The following is a 19,327-nucleotide window of genomic DNA, read 5'->3' on the forward strand; positions in this document are numbered from 1 at the left end:
GAATCAATAGCAGAATGACTGATGCAGAACGGATAAATGACCTGGAAGAAAGAATGGTGGAATTCACTGCTGCAGAACAGAATAAAGAAAAAAGAATGAAAAGAAATGAAGACAGCCTAAGAGACCTCTGGGACATTAAACGCACCAACATTTGCATTATAGGGGCCCCACAAAGAGAAGAGAGAGAGAAAGGACCCGAGAAAATATTTGAAGAGATTATAGTCAAAAACTTCCCTAACATGGGAAAGGAAATAGCCACCCAAGTCCAGGAAGCGCAGAGTCCCAGGCAGGATAAATCCAAGGAGAAACACGCCAAGACACATAGTAATCAAATTGGCAAAAATTAAAGACAAAGAAAAATTACTGAAAGCAGCAAGGGAAAACAACAAATAACATACAAGGGAACTCCCATAAGGTTGACAGCTGATTTCTCAGCAGAAACTCTTCAAGCCAGAAGGGAGTGGCATGACATATTTAAAATGATGAAAGGGAAGAACCTACAGCCAAGATTACGCTACCCGGCAAGGATCTCATTTAGATTTGATGGAGAAATCAAAAGCTTTACAGACAAGCAAAAGCTAAGAGAATTCAGCACCACAAACCAGCTCTACAACAAATGCTAAAGGAACTTCTCTAAGTGGGAAACACTAGAGAACAAAAGGTCCTACAAAAACGAACCCATAACAATTAAGAAAATGGTAATAGGAACATACATATTGATAATTAACTTAAACATGAATGGATTAAATGCTCCAACCAAAAGACACAGGCTTGCTGAATGGATACAAAAACAAGACCCATATATATGCTGTCTACAAGAGACCCACTTCAGACCTAGGGACACATACAGACTGAAAGTGAGGAGATGGAAAAAGATATTCCATACAAATGGAAATCAAAAGAAAGCTGGAGTAGCAATACTCATATCAGATAAAATAGACTTTAAAATAAAGAATGTTACAAGAGACAAGGAAGGACACTACATAATGATTAAGGGATCAATCCAAAAAGAAGATATAACAATTATAAATATATATGCACCCAACATAGGAGCACCTCAATACATAAGCCAATAGCTAACAGCTATAAAAGAGGAAATAGACAGTAACACAATAACACCTCACTTACACCAATGGACAGATCATCCAGACAGAATATTAATAAGGAAACAAAAGCTTTAAATGACACAATAGACCAGGTAGATTTAATTGACATTTATAGGACATTCCATCCAAAAACAGCCGATTACACTTTCTTCTCAAGTGCACATGGAACATTCTCCAGGATAGATCACATCTTGGGTCACAAATCAAGCCTTGGTAAATTTAAGAAAATTGAAATCATATCAAGCACCTTTTCTGACCACAACGCTATAAGATTAGAAATCAATTACAGGGAAAAACCCGTAAAAAACACAAACACATGGAGGCTAAACAATACGTTACTAAATAACCAAGAGATGGCTGAGGAAATAAAAAATACCTAGAGACAAATGACAATGAAACCACAACGATCGAAAACTTATGGGATGCAGCAAAAGCAGTTCTATGAGGGAAATCTAGAGCAATACAATCCTACCTCAATAAACAAGAAAAATCTCCAGTAAACAATCCAACCTTACACCTAAAGGAAGTAGAGAAAGAAGACCAAACAAAACCCAAAGTCAGCAGAAGGAAAGAAATCATAAAGATCAGAACAGAAATAAATGAAATAGAAACAAAGAAAACAACAGTAAAGATCAATAAAACTAAAAGCTGGTTCTTTGAAAAGATAAACAAAATTGGTAAACCTTTATCCAGACTCATCAAGAAAAAGAGAGAGAGGACTCAAATCAATAAAATTGAAATAAAAAAGAGAAGTTACAATGGACATCGCAGAAATACAAAGCATCCTAAGAGACTACTACAAGCAACTGTATGCCAATAAAATGGACAACCTGGAAGAAATGGACAAATTCTTAGAAAAGCACAGCCTTCTGAGACTGAACCAGGAAGAAATAGAAAACAGGAACAGACCAATTGCAAGTAATGAAACTGAAACTGTGATTAAAAATCTTCCAACAAACAGAAGTCCAGGACCAGATGGCTTCACAGGTGAATTCTATCAAACAGTTAGAGAAGAGCTAACACCCATCCTTCTCAAACTCTTCCAAAAAATAGTGGAGGAAGGAACACTCCCAAACTCATTCTATGAGGCCACCATCACCCTGATACCAAAACCAGACAAAGATACTACAAAAAAAGAAAATTACAGATCAGTATCACTGATGAATATAGATGCAAAAATCCTCAACAGAGTACTAGCAAACAGAATCCAATAACGCATTAAAAGTATCATACACCATGATCAAGTGGGATTTATCCCAGGGATGCAAGGATTCTTCAATACATGCAAATCAATCAATGTGATACACCATATTAACAAATTGAAGATTAAAACCATACGATCATCTCAATAGATTCAGAAAAAGCTTTTGACAAAATTCAACACCTATTTATGATAAAAACTCTCCAGAATGTGGGCATACAGGGAACCTACCTCAACATAATAAAGGCCATATATGACAAACCCACAGCAAACATCATTCTCAATGGTGAAAAACTGAAAGCATTTCCTCCAAGATCAGGAACAAGACAAGGATGTCCACTCTCGCCACTATTATTCAACATAGTTTTGGAATTCCTAGCCACAGCAATCAGAGAAGAAAAAGAAAGAAAAGGAATACAAATTGGAAAAGAAGAAGTAAAACTGTCACTGTATCCAGATGACTTGATACTATACATAGATAATCCTAAAGATGCCATGAGAAAATTACTAGAGCTAATCAATGAATTTGGTAAAGTTGCAGGATACACAATTAATGCACAGAAATCTCTTCCATTACTATACACTAACAACAAAAGATCAGAAAGACAAATTAAGGAAACAATCCCATTCACCACTGCAACAAAAAGAATAAAATACCTAGGAATAAACCTACCTAAGGAGGTAAAAGACCTGTACTCAGAAAAGTATAAGACACTGATGAAAGAAATCAAAGATGACACAAACAGATGAAGAGAAATACCATGTTCTTGGATTGGAAAAATCAATATTGTGAAAATGACTATACTACACAAAGCAATCTACAGATTCACTGCAATCCCTATCAAATTACCAATGGCATTTTTTACAGAACTAGAACAAAAAATCTTAAAATTTGTATGGGGACACAAAAGACCCCAAATAGACAAAGCAATCTTGAGGGAAAAACACGGACCTGGAGGAATCTGACTCCCTGACTTCAGACTATACTACAAAGCTACAGTAATCAAGAGAATATGGTACTGGCACAAAAACAGAAATATAGATCAATGGAACAGGATAGAAAGCCCAGAGATAAACCTACGCACCTATGGTCAACTAATCTATGACAAAGGAGGCAAGGATATACAATGGAGAAAAGACAGTCTCTTCAATAAGTGGTGCTGGGAAAACTGGACAGCTACATGTAAAAGAATGAAATTAGAACACTCCCTAATACCATACATAAAAATAAACTCAAAGTGGATTAAAGACCTAAATGTAAGACTGGACTCTATAAAACTCTTAGAGGAAAACATAGGAAAAACACTCTTTGACATAAATCACAGTAAGATCTTTTTTGACCCACCTCCTAGAGTAATGGAAATAAAAATAAACAAATGGGACCTAATGAAACTTAAGAGCTTTTGCACAGCAAAGGAAACTGTAAACAAGATGAAAAGACAACCCTCAAAATGGGAGAAAATATTTGCAAATGAATCAATGGACAAAGGATTAATCTCCAAAATATATAAACAGCTCATGCAGCTCAATTAAAAAAACAAACAACCCAATCAAAAAATGGGCAGAAGACCTAAATAGACATTTCTCCAAAGAAGACATACAGATGGCCAAGAGGCACATGAAAAGCTGCTCATGTGCTCACTAATTATTAGAGAAATGCAAATCAAAACTACAATGAGGTATCACCTCATACTGGTTAGAATGGGCATCATCAGAAAATCCACAAACAACAAATGCTGGGGATGGTGTGGAGAAAAGGGAACCCTCTTGCACTGTTGGTGGGAATGTAAATTGATACAGCCACTATGGAGAACAGTATGGAGGGTCCTTAAAAAACTAAAAATAAAATTACCATATCACCCAGCAATCCCAGTACTGGTCATATACCCAGAGAAAACCATAATTCAAAAAGACACATGCACCCCAATATTCATTGCAACACTATTTACAATAGCCAGGACATGAAAGCAACCTAAATGCCCGTTGACAGATGAATGGATAAAGAAGTTGTGGTACATATACACAATGGAATATTACTCAGCCATAAAAAGGAATGAAATTGGGTCATTTATAGAGACGTGGATGGACCTAGAGACTGTGAAATAAGAGTGAAGTAAGTCAGAAAGAGAAAAACAAATATTGTATATTACCGCATATATGTGGAATGTAGAAAAATGGTACAGATGAACCAGTTTGCAATGCAGAAATAGAGACACAGATGTAGAGAACAAACGTATGGACACCAAGAGGGGAAAGCTGCGGGGGGTTCGGGGTGGTGGTGTGATGAATTGGGAGATGGGGACTGACATGTATACACTAGTATGTATAAAATGGATGACTAATAAGAACCTGCTGTATAAAAAAAAATTAAATTAAAAAAGTATAAAACCATGTCACTCTTCTAGTGTAATTCTCTTGTTTTGGAAAATACAGTTATTTTCCCCAAGTTATTTACATTAATATGTAATGGAATTATTATTGCTATTTTTCGATGAATAAAAATATTTTAAAATTTCTATTTTAATTTCTGACATTGTAAATTTTGAAAGGTATAACCACACAAACCTAAGCTCTATGGGGTCTTCAATTTTTAAGCATGTACAGAGGTCCTAAAACCAAAAAGTTTGAGAAGGATGTTATGTCTGACAGTGATCATTGTTATGAGGAAAATAGAGAGGGAGATAGTGACAGGCGACTCTTTAGAGAGGATGGCAAAAGAAAGCTTCTTTGAGGAGGAGATACTTGAGCAGAAATCTGAATAAAATAAGAGAGTAAGAAAGAGCCTTGCAAAAATTTGGGGCAGAGCAATCTAGGCATAAGGAATAAGAATGCAAAGGGCCTGAACTTGCTAGGTAAGTTTGAAGGCCGCATGGAAACCGGTGTGGCCCTTGTCACAGCTCCTGTGCTGAGGGATGATACTGCACCCACTGCTGGTGCACAAGGGGGGTCCTTGGTGGCTTCCCTCATTGCCTACCAGACCCTCCCTTCTCTACAATGTTACCCCTCTCCCCCCGCACCGATCCCTTGTCCTTGCTTAGCCAGGGAGGTGGCTCTTCTCTGTAGGAAGTGGGGTGGAGTCTCACATTTAATTCTTCACCGACACCAGCTTTCCCTAGCACTCACTGGGCGCTCCTGATTTCCCTAGAATAAATGGGGCTCTCGGGACACCAAAGGTTGACAGTGCCAGTTCTCAACCCAGCCATGACTCTCTGGCGCCTCCATCAGCTGTCAGGTGGGTAGCAAGCAATTATTAATAAATGGTAAAAACAAAATGTGTTTGCAAATGATTTACTTGCTTTTATAATTTAAAGCATAATAGCCCGAAGCTCAGAGAATTAAATCCTATCCCGGCTCTTTCACTAAGCGTACACTAAACACTCAGCAACTGTCATGGTAATACTGTAAGCATTGTCATCAGTAACACATCACGCCCTCTCACCTACATCTCAATACACTTTCTTGAGGAGATGGGGTGGCATTATACAGAACACGCACCTAAGCCTGGGCCTGCCCCCTGGAGTGGGATGTGGTGCATATGAACATCAAGTGACATGTATGCTGGTTCTAATCGATAGTTCTGCTGGTGCTATTAAATACTGATTTATCACTGATCTTCTCAGATTCAAATATTGACTACTCAAACCAGACAGATTTTTGCCTCGTTTTGTTTTAAATTCATGGCAATAAACAGATACAAAGTAAACACAAAAACCCTTCAAACTCACCATCTTTTCTTTTTAATTTATTATAAGCTACTTACTATTCAATAGTTCTCTCATAAGCTTTGACATTGTCTTGAATTTCATTTTTTGGTGTGTCTGTCCAGAGCCAATACCTTTGGAATTGTCCCTGCTATTGCTTGATTTCACAATACCTTTCCATGCCCTCCTAAAAGAACCATGTGGAATATCTTAAATGTTAAATTAAAGTGGGTTTATTTTGAAGGTGATAATATGTTCGCTATCTTGATTATGTGGTAACGGCTTCACAGGCATATACATATCAAAACGTATCAAATTGTATACTTGAAATACGTGTAGTTTATTGCATGTCAATTATACCTCTGTTTAAAAATAAAAGTGAGTTTAAGTTTTCTACTGAGATTTTTATACCTTGCCTAGAAATAATTGGGCACCTTCATTGGGATATATGCCAGATGCCCTTCATTTGCCCTCCAAATCCCCAATCTGCCTTCTGTCCTGTCTCCAGCCTGGGAAGTTGACCTACTGGGGCCAAATCAAAGGGCTCCTGCACCTTCTGGTTCTGACTGGGTTGAGCCAATGGGGAGCCCAGACTGGGATTGGAAGGAGGGAAGAGGTGAGTGGCCCTGAGCTGCCAGGCTGTCCGTATCCTGCAGGCCATCCCAAAGGCGGCCTTCTTTACAGGACTCTGTTTCTAGGTTCTGGTCACTCCTCTTTCCTTTCTTCCCCCTGGTCTAGGGGTAGTAACAGCTCCAGTGGGTTATACGCTATGCCTTGTGTTTCCCCCACACATTCATACCTTTTCAAATAGTCCCTTTGCAAATAAACCCCCCTACATTATCCTAATTTGAATGTGCCATCTTTTTCCAGCTGGGATCCTGAATAATAAGGATGTTACAATACCCAGGCTGGCAAAGGGAAACATTGCTCTCTAAACATACACACGCACACACACCCACATCCCTCACATAATAGAAGGATTCTGTCCACGGTTAACGCTAGAAGTTTACTCAATAGAAAATTAATCCTGGGTTCAAAAACTTCATAATATATACTAATTGGCAACAGCAGAGGATAAAGAAGGATAATACTTTATGGAGTTCAAAAGACCCAGTGGAAATAAACGTTATGTGCAAATTTCTTTAAATGGAGAGCTCATCCATCACATGCAGAGAATGATCTCCTATCACCCTAAAGCACTGCCAAGGGATGCTGTGTGATTCACTTTTCCAAGGCCACGTGGGCACCACACCAGGTGGTCAGCTGAAGCCTGCCTCTATTACCTGCAATCATACAGAGTAGGGAACATTCTTTTCAGTTCCTGAGAATTTATTCGACAGAACATTTTTATGGCATTACTGGGGGAGGGGAAGCCAAAGTCTGGATGATGGCCAAAAACATGTTTTTGGTCTGTTCAAACACTGTTTGAAGTAAGGAAACTGTAGTGTGTAGAGAAGCAGTAAACAGGCGAATGCAGAGCTGGTTCCAGCCCAGCACTTGAGTTTAGCACAGAACTGGAGAGCCACACCATGCTTCATGGGAAAGGATGGTAACAAGGCACCAAGAAGAATCAAAAGAAAAAATAAGCGTCACTTTGGCAACCCAACAGCATCTAAAACAATTTCATTCTAACATCCATCTTCAGTGTTTGGAGAGTAGGTGTTGAATGGAGAGGTCCTATAGATAATATATGAAAGTCCAAAGGGGCTACTCTCTTTCTTCCACATGTAGCTATCTCTTCTTCACTAAACCAAATCTTTGAAAAACAGCTTCTCCTAAGATTTTACTTGACTGTCAAGGATTCCCTCCACAAAGGCAAAAACTGATGAGAAATCCTTGTTTACATGGTTTGTTGCATGTAAAAATTTATTTGATCCTGTAAGTTATTCTGTCCCCTGTAGACCTGGAATATACTATCAGAGTGGTCTCATGAGCATAAAAGAAAAAACCATTCTCCTGGAGGGGGGAGGAGGAGGATGGCTCCCACATCAGAACCTCTTTATTTCAGCTACACTTACAATAAACTCTCCCAGGGGCCAGGTGACCCACTGCTACATACATGGCAATGGATGCTATTTCTCTCCAAACCTCAATAATGTTGAGATAACATCCAGGTGAACAGAGGAAGATTCTAACCTGTCAGTCTGACCTGTGCAAGATGAACTCATTGCAACCATGTATTTGTGCAATACCTCCTCCTGCAATACTTGAAAAACCAGAAAAACAGGCAGCTCTACTCTTCCACTTTATACACCAGAGAGCCTAGAGGGAAGCTTCATGACCAGAACACAATCACAGAACATGCTGGTGGCTGGCCAGGAGTTCGGAACTGCCAGCCTGGGCCTGGGCCAGAACACTACAGGTTTTAACCATGGTCAAGTACCACTCAGGCCACCTTAGGGTTTATTCCCGGAGATGCCCCACAGAACAAATGGATAGTGGAGAATCTGCTCCCTTCCCCCTAAGCCTTCTAAAAAGCCGTCAGCTGCCCATACTGCTGAAGCCAAGAGCTACAGAACACACATTATGTGTGTTAGGGGCCTGGCTTTGCCATCTGGCCTGGTCCTTCAGAACTCAGGCTGCAGAACTGGCTGGTATCACTAACAGTTTTAAAGGTCTATTTATTTTGGTGTTGATTAGCAAAGAGTGTAAATGTGACTAAACCACAAAGGGATGTTGTTTGTAAAAGGAATAAACAAGGCAAAAACTGTTTTTGTGCCTTCCTCTGTTGAAATTATAAATCTAACCAAAAGCCCAAAATGAAAAGGAAGGAAAATATGGAGGAAAAAGACTTTTTAGAAAAGTGATATGCTTAAGGGAACAAAAACAGAGTTACCAGACAGAAACAGCTTATGCTCAAAGTGATTCTTGGAATAACAAACCTCAAATGTCAATCAACCAAAAAATCCCATAAGTCAATGGGTCATATTCCACTCAACCCCAAACTTATTTCCTTATTTCCCTTTTCCAGTTACTTGGGAAGTAAAAAGGTAAAGATCAGATATTTTTTTTTTTTTTTTTTAGTATCTTCAACACTTGCAGACTAAGGCCTCCAGCTGCCCCTTCCGTTTTGGGAAAATGCTTCTGGGCTCTGGCTAGGCTTAGGAAGGACACCTGGCTTCAGCAAAACAGAAGACCCATCAGATCAAGTCATCCCCAGGGCTCCCTGCGTTAAAACCCTGATGTGTTTTAGCAGGTGGCCATCTTGCTTATCAGTATGGAGCTGATGCATCCTTTACTTCTCCTCTTAAATGAGCACAGGAATAAAGACTAGCAAGTTCTTTATCTTTGGAGGCACCTACGGCCTCTGGACTACATGCTTCTCTTATCAGTCACTCCTTGGATGCCTTTGCCAGGAAGTCGTATGAACACTCCTAATGACTACTTCTTTCCCCAAGACTCGCCCCTTTCTTCCAACTCTTGACTCCTCTTTGCCCCACTTCTAATCTTAGAGTCCGGGGAGAGGTAACCAGGGACAAGAGACACTGAGAGGCAAGCACTTGGAGGGCTGATAAAGAATGGGCAGGCAGGATACTGAAGGCAATGAGAAAAAGCAGCAGGGAGGTGAGGGCATCCCCAGGCAGAACTGCTTCCTCTTTCACGCCACAGTATGCAATGCCCTATTCTGCCTGCAGCCGTGGGTTTTCCCTGCTCACATTCTTCAAGCAAACTTGAAGCAAAAGTCAAAAATTACCCACAATGCTCCCGCACAGCCTCCTTCCTAGATTTCCTGTTCAAGGTTCTGCTTCAGGTGTGAGTGAAAAGGCGTGAAAGTGTCTTGTCCGTTTATCAACGTGATTCAGAGAAATGTGGCGTGGGTCCCTTAAGAATGAAACCTTGGCGTCATCTTTCATTGCTTCTATCCTCTGCCATGGTTTCAGAGTTCTGGTGTGGGTCCCTTCCCTTAAGAATGAAACCTTGGCGTCATCTTTCATTGCTTCTATCCTCTGCCATGGTTTCAGAGTTCTGGTGGAGTGGCCTCCTCAGGTCCCAAGGTAAGAACATTCCCAGGTGAGGACCAAAGTTACTTTACTCTTTTTTTTCCCGGAAGGAAGTGTTTCTACTAAGGCCTTCCAGTTTTGTTACCCTTTCACCTTTTTAATTTCTTAAAAAGGAAGCCAGGGCGCTAGAAATGACCTGCCAACCCTAAGCAGTTAAGACAGTGAGCTCTTTCAGGAAACGCACAGGTGTTAAAGCGCTTAGCACATTCATTCATTTAGTTGCCCAACACCAGGTGCTTCTCCAGGTCAGAGACAAGCGAGGCAATCTCATGGAGAAGCCGGACCTGAGAACAGACAACCACGCTTAAAATGTGAACTAGGAGTGCAGAGGTGTAATGAACATTTTGTGCTGAATAAAGTCAATTTGTAAGAATAAGGAAATTCAGTATTTTCAAGTCTTTTGTTTGAACTAAAAGGGGTATACAAATTCTATTAGAAAAGCTGAAGGATTTTTATTTATTCTCCCACTCTTATAAACACCTTTATTATATGTGTTTTTTATTTTTTTGGTACCCCAGGTGGGACACGAACTCACAATCCCTGGCTTAGAATGTGTGTGTTTTTTATTGAAATATATTTGACATAAAACATTGTATAAACTTAAGGTGTACCACATGTTAATCTGATACATTTATACATTATGATAGGATTGCCATTGTAGTGATAATTAGCACTTCTATCATATTATATAATTATCCTTTCTTTCACAGGTTGGAATCATTAAGTTCCAGTCTCCTAGCAAGTTCAATGGTTATCATACAATATTATTGTCTGTATTCACTATGCTGTGCATTAGATCTCTAAGTCTTTTTTGCTATGTGTTGCAAGTTTGTACTCTTACACAACTGTCCTAACTCTGTCCTAACAGAGACAACGTAGTACTGGCATAGGATAAACATAAGGATAAAAATACTCACAAATCATATATCTGAAAAGGGTTTAGTATCCAGAATATACAAAGTGTTGGCAAGGAGGTGGGGAAATTGGAACCCACATACATTGTTGGTGGGAATGTAAAATGGTACAGCTGCTATGGAAACAGTTTGGCAGTCCCTCAAAAAGTTAAACATAGAGTTGCCATATGATCTAGCATTCTACTCCTAAGTATATACCCTAGAAAACAGAAAAAAATATATATATGTTCATACAAAACTTCTACATGGATGTTCACAGTGGCATTATTCATAATAGACAAAAAGTGGAACAATCCAATGTCCATCAACTGATGAACGGATAAATAAAATGTTGGTGTATTCACACAATGGGATATTATTCAGCCATGAAAAGTAATAATACATATTATAACATGGATGAAAGGACATCTATTGTATGAGTCCATTTTATATGAAATGTCCAAAATAGGCAAATCCATAGAGATAGAAAGTAGATCAGTGGCTGCCAGGAACTAGGGCAAGAGGAGAATGGGGAGGAACTGCTAATGGGTTTCATCTGGGGTGATGGAAATGTTCTGAAACTAGACAGTGGTGATGGTTGCACCACCTTGTGGATATATGAAAAACCAATGACATATATTTAAAATGATTAATCTTATGGCATGTGAAATATAACTTAAAGATATATATATAGGGAAATAAGCATATCATATATTGCTGGTAAGAATGTAGACTGATACAACCTACTGAAGTACAATTTTGCAATATTTATCAAAATTACAAATGCCTCTACACTTAAACCCAGAAAATTCCTTTTCTAAGAATTTACCCTACAGATATATATTCAAACATGTGCAAAATGACATAGATACAAGGTATTGACTTCAGCATTCTCTGATATATCAAAAGGCTGGAAACAACCTGCATGTCCATCATTATGTGACTAGTTAAGTAAATTATGATATATCCATCTAACAAAATATTATACAGCCATAAAAACTAATGAGGATGCTCTTTATGTAACAATATGAAATTATTTCAAATGTTAAGTTAAAAAAAAAAAAACGAGGTACAAAACACTGTGAAGAGTGTGCTACCATTCTGATCATTTTGGAATTTGTAGAAATAGGGAATCACTATGCTGTATACTAGGAACTAACATAGTGTTATAGGTCAGTTATACTCCAACAACCAAACATACACAGAAATAGAGATCAGACTTGTGGTTAGCAGAGGTGGGGGGGAGGATAGAGTGGATGAAGGTAGTCAAAAGGTACAAACTTCCAGTTATAAGATAAATAAATACTAAGGAAGTAATGTACAACATGATAAATACAATTAACACTGTTGCATGTTATATATGAGAGTTGTTAAAAGAGTGAACCCTAAGTGTTCTCATCACAGGAAAAATTTTCTCTTTTCTTTTTTATGAGATGATGGATGTTCACTAAACTTATTGTGGTCATCATTTCATAGTGCATGTTCGTCAAGTCATTATGCTGTACACTTTAAACTTATACAGTGCTGTAGGTCAATTACATATCAATGAAACTGAAAAAAAAAGAACCCCCCCCCCCGCCAAAAAAAAGAGTATGCTACCATTCAAATCAAAGGAGAGGGAGGAATATCTACATATATATTTGCTTGTATATGCATAAAATACTTTTGGAAGGATATATACAATTTACATAGTGTTGTTTGCCTCCAAAGATAGGTAACTGGATGCCTAAGGAACAGAATGTGTGTGTGTGTGTGTGTGTGTGCACACCTGTGTATAGGGAGAGATTTTGAAACTTTTGAGTTTTTAAACCATGTGAATGGATTTCCTATTCAAAATGTAAATAAAATATAGATTTTATAAAAGATTTTTAAAATAGTGAATGAATGAGTCATAAGGCTGTGGGAAGAAAACTAACGTAAGTATATAGAGACCTGAATTTTAGTTCCTGGATTACCAGTAACTACTTAGCTCATCTGCTGATCCATCTCCCTCTCCCCTCCATCTAAACTCAATGAATTTTTCACCAAAGTATGCAAGTTTTAAAAGGTTCAAATGTGAGGATTCGGAACAATTAAATGTCTCAATATAAAAGGTTGAATTCACGTTCCTTTTTAAACAAGTTCCTAGCCGCGCAGCAAGCAGCTCCTGCAACTTGTAAGGCAGTGTTGGGCAAGATTAATCTCTCTTTCTACCAGTAGATGGAGATAGTGGGTAGATAATGTGCTTTTGCCAAGTTAGAAACTTGCTCTAGTGGACACAGGAAACACAGAGTCAAAAAAATTTACAGCTAGAAAGAGCCTTAGAGTTCAGCCCAACTCCTGTATTTTACACACATGGAAAATGATGTCCTTCGAGGTCAGGGTCTGAAGGCTGACATGGCAAAGACTGAAACCCACATCTCACAACTCTTAACTGGTCCTCTTCACTAAATACTCTTATAAGCTAAAAACCTAAAATTCAGCATTTATTGGGAATACAAAGTTCAATCAGTCAAAACTTGTTTATCACTTTGCGCGCTTCTAATCTAAAGTCAGATGATTGAGGAAGGTGGCACCTCTATTAAAGCATGATTGTTAGGTTCACAGATATGACTATTAAGCAGTTCTTTCAAGTACCTAATTTTGAAATAGTCAACAAATTTCCTCATTTTATTGTCTAAAATTATGCACAACACATGACTCATTTTGAAATGAAACCTCTCTCCCCATTTTCACTTTACATTTAACATAAGGAACTCCTAACTTGAAATCTAATGGGTTAATTTTTTTCATCAAGATGTTTAGGAATGACCTATATGTCAAAAAATAAGAGAGATTAGTTAGTAAATCCGAAGCAGCTTTTGCGATGATGTTTTTAATAATTCTGAGTAGGCAATGTGGTTATAGAGCTACTGCCTGGTTCAAATCCTGACCCACAACTTACCAGCCCTGTGACCCTGGGCAAGCTTCTTAACCCCTTCCTCAGTTTCTTTGTTATCAGATAGGGATGATAATAGTAGTACCTACTTCATCGGGTTGCTGGAAGAGTTAAATGAACTAATACATGTAAAATGCTTAGAATGGTACCAGAATATAGTATCTGAGGCCAGTGAGGCTCCTTGGCTCTCCCAGAAATACTGACTCTTTTAAAAGAGGATGCTTGCTAACCAAAGATAATTTCTAATTGAGTCTCTTGAACTCAAACAGAATAAAACAGGGGAGAAAAGCCAAGCAAAATGTTTGGGGAGGCTACACTGATTAGCCTCTACCTTTCCTTCACTTCTTAACCTCAGGGTACTCTAAATACTCGGTTTTTTTGTTTTGTTTTGTTTCTTCCCAAGATGGGATGTTGGTGAGTGATCAGGGGGGATGTTCGGAGGCAAAAGCAGTCCGAACAAGTTTTTGAAGTGTGGTATTTGCTTTCCTGTTCAAGACTGTTGGAAGGAAGGAAGTTGGAGAAATGAATGGCCCTCCCATTCTTCTGCAATTTGAGTTCAGTTCTCTTACTTCAGATCAAATGCAGAACCATTTGGGCAGACCCTGTCTTCCCTCTTTTCCCTTCTTTATTCAGATGCTCTTTTACTCCTACAAAGTGTCCAGTGTGACATTTGCATCAGAGCAGAGATTCCTGATTCCACGTAGCAGCCAGTTAGAATTACGGAAAGTACTTAGGGCTGATGGTGAAGGGAACCATCCTTTACCTCTACTGCAAACCTTGACTTACTTTTCAGTCCATAGTAAAACTCTATCATTTCTGTTTCTAAAAGTCTTCAGACCACTGTGCAAATCTTTACTGCAAGTGAACCCTCCCTTCCCTTGATCTCAGGACAACATGAGGCTAGGGTTGATCTGAAAGGCTACATGAACACAGATTTGGGAGGGCAAGGTTCAGGCACATCCCTGTGACTTTCACAGTAAGGGCCCAAAGTATGGCTGTTGAATAAACAGTACATACAAACACTACCTGTTTATTGTATATTTAACATGGTCATAATCACAAAATGTCAATCTTATTCAGATTAAGAAAAAAAAAAGAAAGAGTCCAATTTTAGAGGCCTGAGATGACTAGTGGATGCAGGAAAGGCACTAAACCCAGTTTTACCACTTTCTAGCTGTGTGATATTGCCAACTAAAAATTGGCGCTTGCCATCTGCCTCTACAAGGACTAAGCCACTGGCCACTGCAGCCGCTGACCTTCAACCCCCCTCCGAAAGGAGTTCAGGGTGGAGATCAGGAGCAAGGCACTCTGTGCTCTGGGAAAAACTGGCAGGACAGGCCTTCAGATAGATATTTTCAGGAGAAGGTTTATATCAGCCCAATTCTTGCACCTCCTCGTATCTAGAAAAGCACTAAAATCATTAATGGTGACACCTGCTCCTCGTGACTAGCAGCAAGCCTCCGCCAAAACGTGTGCTTGACTGCACGCTCCCCCTTCACTAAAATCATATGTACCACTGACCTTCCCCCCTACCTCTTTGGAGCAGTTTCTCGGAGCTATCTGAAATGCTGTCTCCCAGGCTATAGTCCTCATTTTGCTCTAAATAAAATTTAATTCACAACTCTTACATTGTGCACTTTTTTCAATTAATAATTCTTAACATGTCATTGAACCTCTACAGGTTTACTGCCTAATGTGTAAAAGGGGATTAAAAATAACAGCTACCTCACAGGCTGTTTCAAGAATTAACTTTAAAAACAGTAAAGCACTATGCAAATGTTCTTGATATTCTTCGTTATCTAATGTATGCGTGCTCTCTACAAATATACTTTACTCTGTTAACTACAGAGAAGTTTTAAAAGAGATAATGAAAATGCTCAGAGGCGTTCAATACAGGTTACATCTGAAGGGAAAGTCAGCAGCCCAAGAAAAATCAACTTGGTTTTCATTCCACGGCTGCTGAGAACTTGGAAAAATTAATCTTTGGTCGGGCAGTCCTAACCTCTGACCGCTGGGTTTACAGGAACCGAAAGCGCACCCACTGCGGGCTCTCCTTCGTTTTACCGCTCCTCCCCACCCAGCTTTCCTGGCTCCCCATCTCTCTCTGCTTCACTCCTGGGTGCCCCGCCTGCTTGCTCTCCATCCTCCCACTTCAAGACCGCTCGGCAAAGTCCACTCGCACCTTCAGCCTACTGACTCGCAGTGCCCCGCATCTGGCACTGCCCAGAAACCCCTTCACCCCGACCTTTTGAAAACGGAAGACAGAAACACCACCCGGAGAGGTGGGGCGCCGGGGGATGAGCGGCGCCCTGGAGCCGGGCATGCGCAGAGGACGCCGCGGGCTGCGGGCCTGAGAGAAGCAAGGACAGCGCCGCTAGGGCCAGAAGCCGCCTCTTTGGGACCCGGTTCGGGGAACCGATCCCGGCTGGCCGGCACCCGCCCAGGGCTCGGGGCCCACTTCTAAGAGGCTCGCGGGCCGGCCGGGCCGCCGGGGGCGCTGCGTACCTGGTAGCGGCCGGTGAGCAGCTGGCTCCGCGACGGCGTGCACAGCGGCTGCGTGTAGTAGTTGTCTAGCAGCACCCCGCCGGCCGCCAGCGCGTCCAGGTGCGGCGTGCGGATTTCCGAGCCGTGGAAGCCCACGTCGTTCCAGCCCAGGTCGTCCGCCAGCACGAAGACGAGGTGGGGCGGCCGGCCGGCCCCGGCGCCTGAGCCCGGCGGCGGCAGCAGCAACAGCAGCAGCAGCAGCAGCGGAAGGACGGCGGGGAGGAGCGGCCTCCGCGGCCCGGGGCCTCGGGGCAGGCTCGCCGCGCTGCGCGGGCCCATCCTGCGCCGCCCGCGGTGCCCGCGCCTGTGGCGCCCCCGGGCCCCGGGCACCGCTTATGGAAGCAGGAACTGGGCGGCCAGGGCCTGCCCCGCCCCGGCACGGGATTTCACCCCCAGCAGGCCGCGGGCAGGAGAGGCCCGGCGCCGGAGCCTCCGCCGCCTCTGACCCGGGCCGGGGTCGGTGTGGTGGGGGAGGAGCCAGCGGAGAAGAACTCGGGCAGCCCTTGCTGCAGTGCTCCGTGGAAACTCCGTTGATGCTTAATAGGAGCTAAGATCTCTTATCTTTCCACCGAAGAGCTTTCCCTCGTGGCATCGTAAAAGAGGAGCAGATTTGTTCTTTGTACTAACTCTTCACAGCTTACAAAGCATATTTCACAGCCCTCATCTCTTTAAATCTCGGAGCAACCCTGGCAGCTAGGAATCACAATTATTGCCTTTTTTTTTTTTTTTTTTTCCAGAATAAACAAGCTTGTAGTTGGTTGAGGCTAACCCAAACCCAGTTCCGACTCCAGATCTTGAGCTACGAGGTTTTAAAGGTCGTGAAATAATAATTTCTAGCAGAATTATTTCTAGCAAAAGAACCCAGCCTCGTGCAGGTGGGGGGGACGATGAAGAGGCAGAGGTCTGGGTGATATTTCCGATTCATTTAAGAATAGCGTACGCCTGTGAAGCCATTTCCTCTCCACTAGCAAAAAGGGGTCAAACACACACTCCGACTGCACGGTGCCCTTTTGAAGGTGCAGTTTTACTTAGGCTGCCCTGGCTCTTGATTGGCGTGCTGTGTGGCCATTGAGTAGCTTATTAGTTTGTCCGGTTCATGAGCCCTTTAAGAGCTGGCTCCCCCAGAATCAAGTAGTGAACCAAAGAAGTATAGTATCTAATTTGCCTGAAAAAAAGCCTGTGGATGGAAGGAAAAATTCCCTTAGCCACATGCTCATTGAATTGAAGTTAGCCTTATGACCAGTATATTGCCATTGTCATCAAGACTCTGCCTACTCTGTGTCTGGAGATACACAATAACTGTTAACAGTTGTAGGGGAAGAAATTTTGCACAGCATCCTTTCACGTTATCTGCATCTGATTCCATGGGAATCGTTTTACACCTTTATAGGCTGTAGATAACCGGTAGCGATGGAAACTAATTCTTGTTTATACAAATGCAAATGAATTCTATACAGTGGAGTGGCATCCTCACCACCGCCGGAAAAAGGTTTTGCCTCCACTTACACATTTATTTAATATTCCTGATCTGGTTCTTGGATTGTCCTTTGAACTGGTGTTAACACCTTACCCGTTTTCTCATTAATGTTAAATAAAATCTTTAACATGTATTCATTCTTATATATGTATTAGGGTCACGATTTTATCTTTTTTTGAAAATTATTCTTTAATATGTGGAATGTTTCCCTCTTACATACATATAATTTTTTTTCTTTGTATGAAGTAGATTAGTTTATGTTACATCCACTTTTCACCACTGGTGGAATCAATGAAATTTAACAGGAAAAAAATTTTTAATTTAGCATTAAAGTAAAAAGAAAAATTTTGAAGCGCTGTTTGACTCTCATTAGGTTAAGGCTTGAAAATTCCATTTAAAGACCCTGTAAGAGATCTTATAGGGCTGAGAATTTTCCACAGTGGCACTTGCACGCCCCTCTCTCCATAACTGTTCCTCTTTAGGCTTCCTGATAGAAATCAAATTGCCAGAACAATGGCTGCTAATCTGCAGGAACAATTCCTCCTTTGACCAACTGCTCCAGAAACTACTAAGCTTTCACTGAGCCTTCCCATGTCCTGAATTTTCAAATAAAAGCTTATGCAAATAGTGCTCTGGAAATGTGCACATCAGCTAATTAAAAAGCTAATTAATTCTATTTTTTATTTATGTATTGAACACCCATGATGTGCAGTACTGGCCAGTTATTGTAAAATCTCTGAAATGGAGTTAGTCTGTTGTTTCCTAATGATTAGATTCAGATTATGGGTTTGAGCAGAAATACTGCAAAAATGATGTTGTCTTCTCAACGCTTCATGTTGAGGCGCATGTTGATTTGCATTTGTATTTGATAACTTTGTTAAGGCCACCATTTCTCCCTGTAAAGTTACTATTTTCCCCTTGTAATTAATCATTATTTTATGGGGAGATACTCTGAGAATATGTATGTATTCTGTTATTCCTAAAACTTTTGCTTATTGGTTTTAGCACTTGCTAAAACTAATGCTTCTTGCTTCAGTCAATATTAGGATGATTGCCAAATGGTGATTTTCTAATTCTATCATTCTTTCTATAATTTATCAGCTGTCTTTCTACTGTAAGGAGGAACTTTGCATTCTTCCCCATTTGTTTATTTATTTGTATCACTCTGAACTCATAGATTATTATTTTAATCAGTATGCTATAATACTTTATTTCAGTGCTCAACTTTCCTCTGATTTGGCCAGTGGGAGCCCCTTCAGTCTGGCTCTTCTATCCTTTTGGCATGTCCTCTTTAATCTTTGAGCACTCCCTTACTTTTTGATACAACAAGATATTCTAGATTCATCTTGTACTTTTCCTTCCCTAACCCTGGAGTCAGCCATTTCTCCAAGGAACCCTGATTCCTTTTAGTGGAGGATGGCTTCTAGAAACCAAGATCTGTGCTATAGGTGTACTCACTGTTACTGGGCTGTCACTGCTTGTAGGAC

General features: G+C 40.6%; 1 protein-coding gene across 1 annotated transcript in view; it reads right to left on the reverse strand.

Moving 5' to 3' along the window:
* Window positions 1-17,989, reverse strand: part of ARSB (arylsulfatase B) — a 175,425-nt gene extending 157,436 nt beyond the window's left edge. The window contains exon 1 of the mRNA XM_036848122.1: window positions 16,325-17,989. Coding sequence (XP_036704017.1) covers window positions 16,325-16,642 — 318 coding nt within the window. The 5' untranslated portion in view covers window positions 16,643-17,989. The remainder of the gene's footprint in view (window positions 1-16,324) is intronic.
* Window positions 17,990-19,327: the final 1,338 nt, after the last annotated feature.

This window comes from Balaenoptera musculus, chromosome 3 (genome assembly GCF_009873245.2).
Source record: "Balaenoptera musculus isolate JJ_BM4_2016_0621 chromosome 3, mBalMus1.pri.v3, whole genome shotgun sequence".
In the NCBI taxonomy this organism is placed as follows: domain Eukaryota; kingdom Metazoa; phylum Chordata; class Mammalia; order Artiodactyla; family Balaenopteridae; genus Balaenoptera; species Balaenoptera musculus.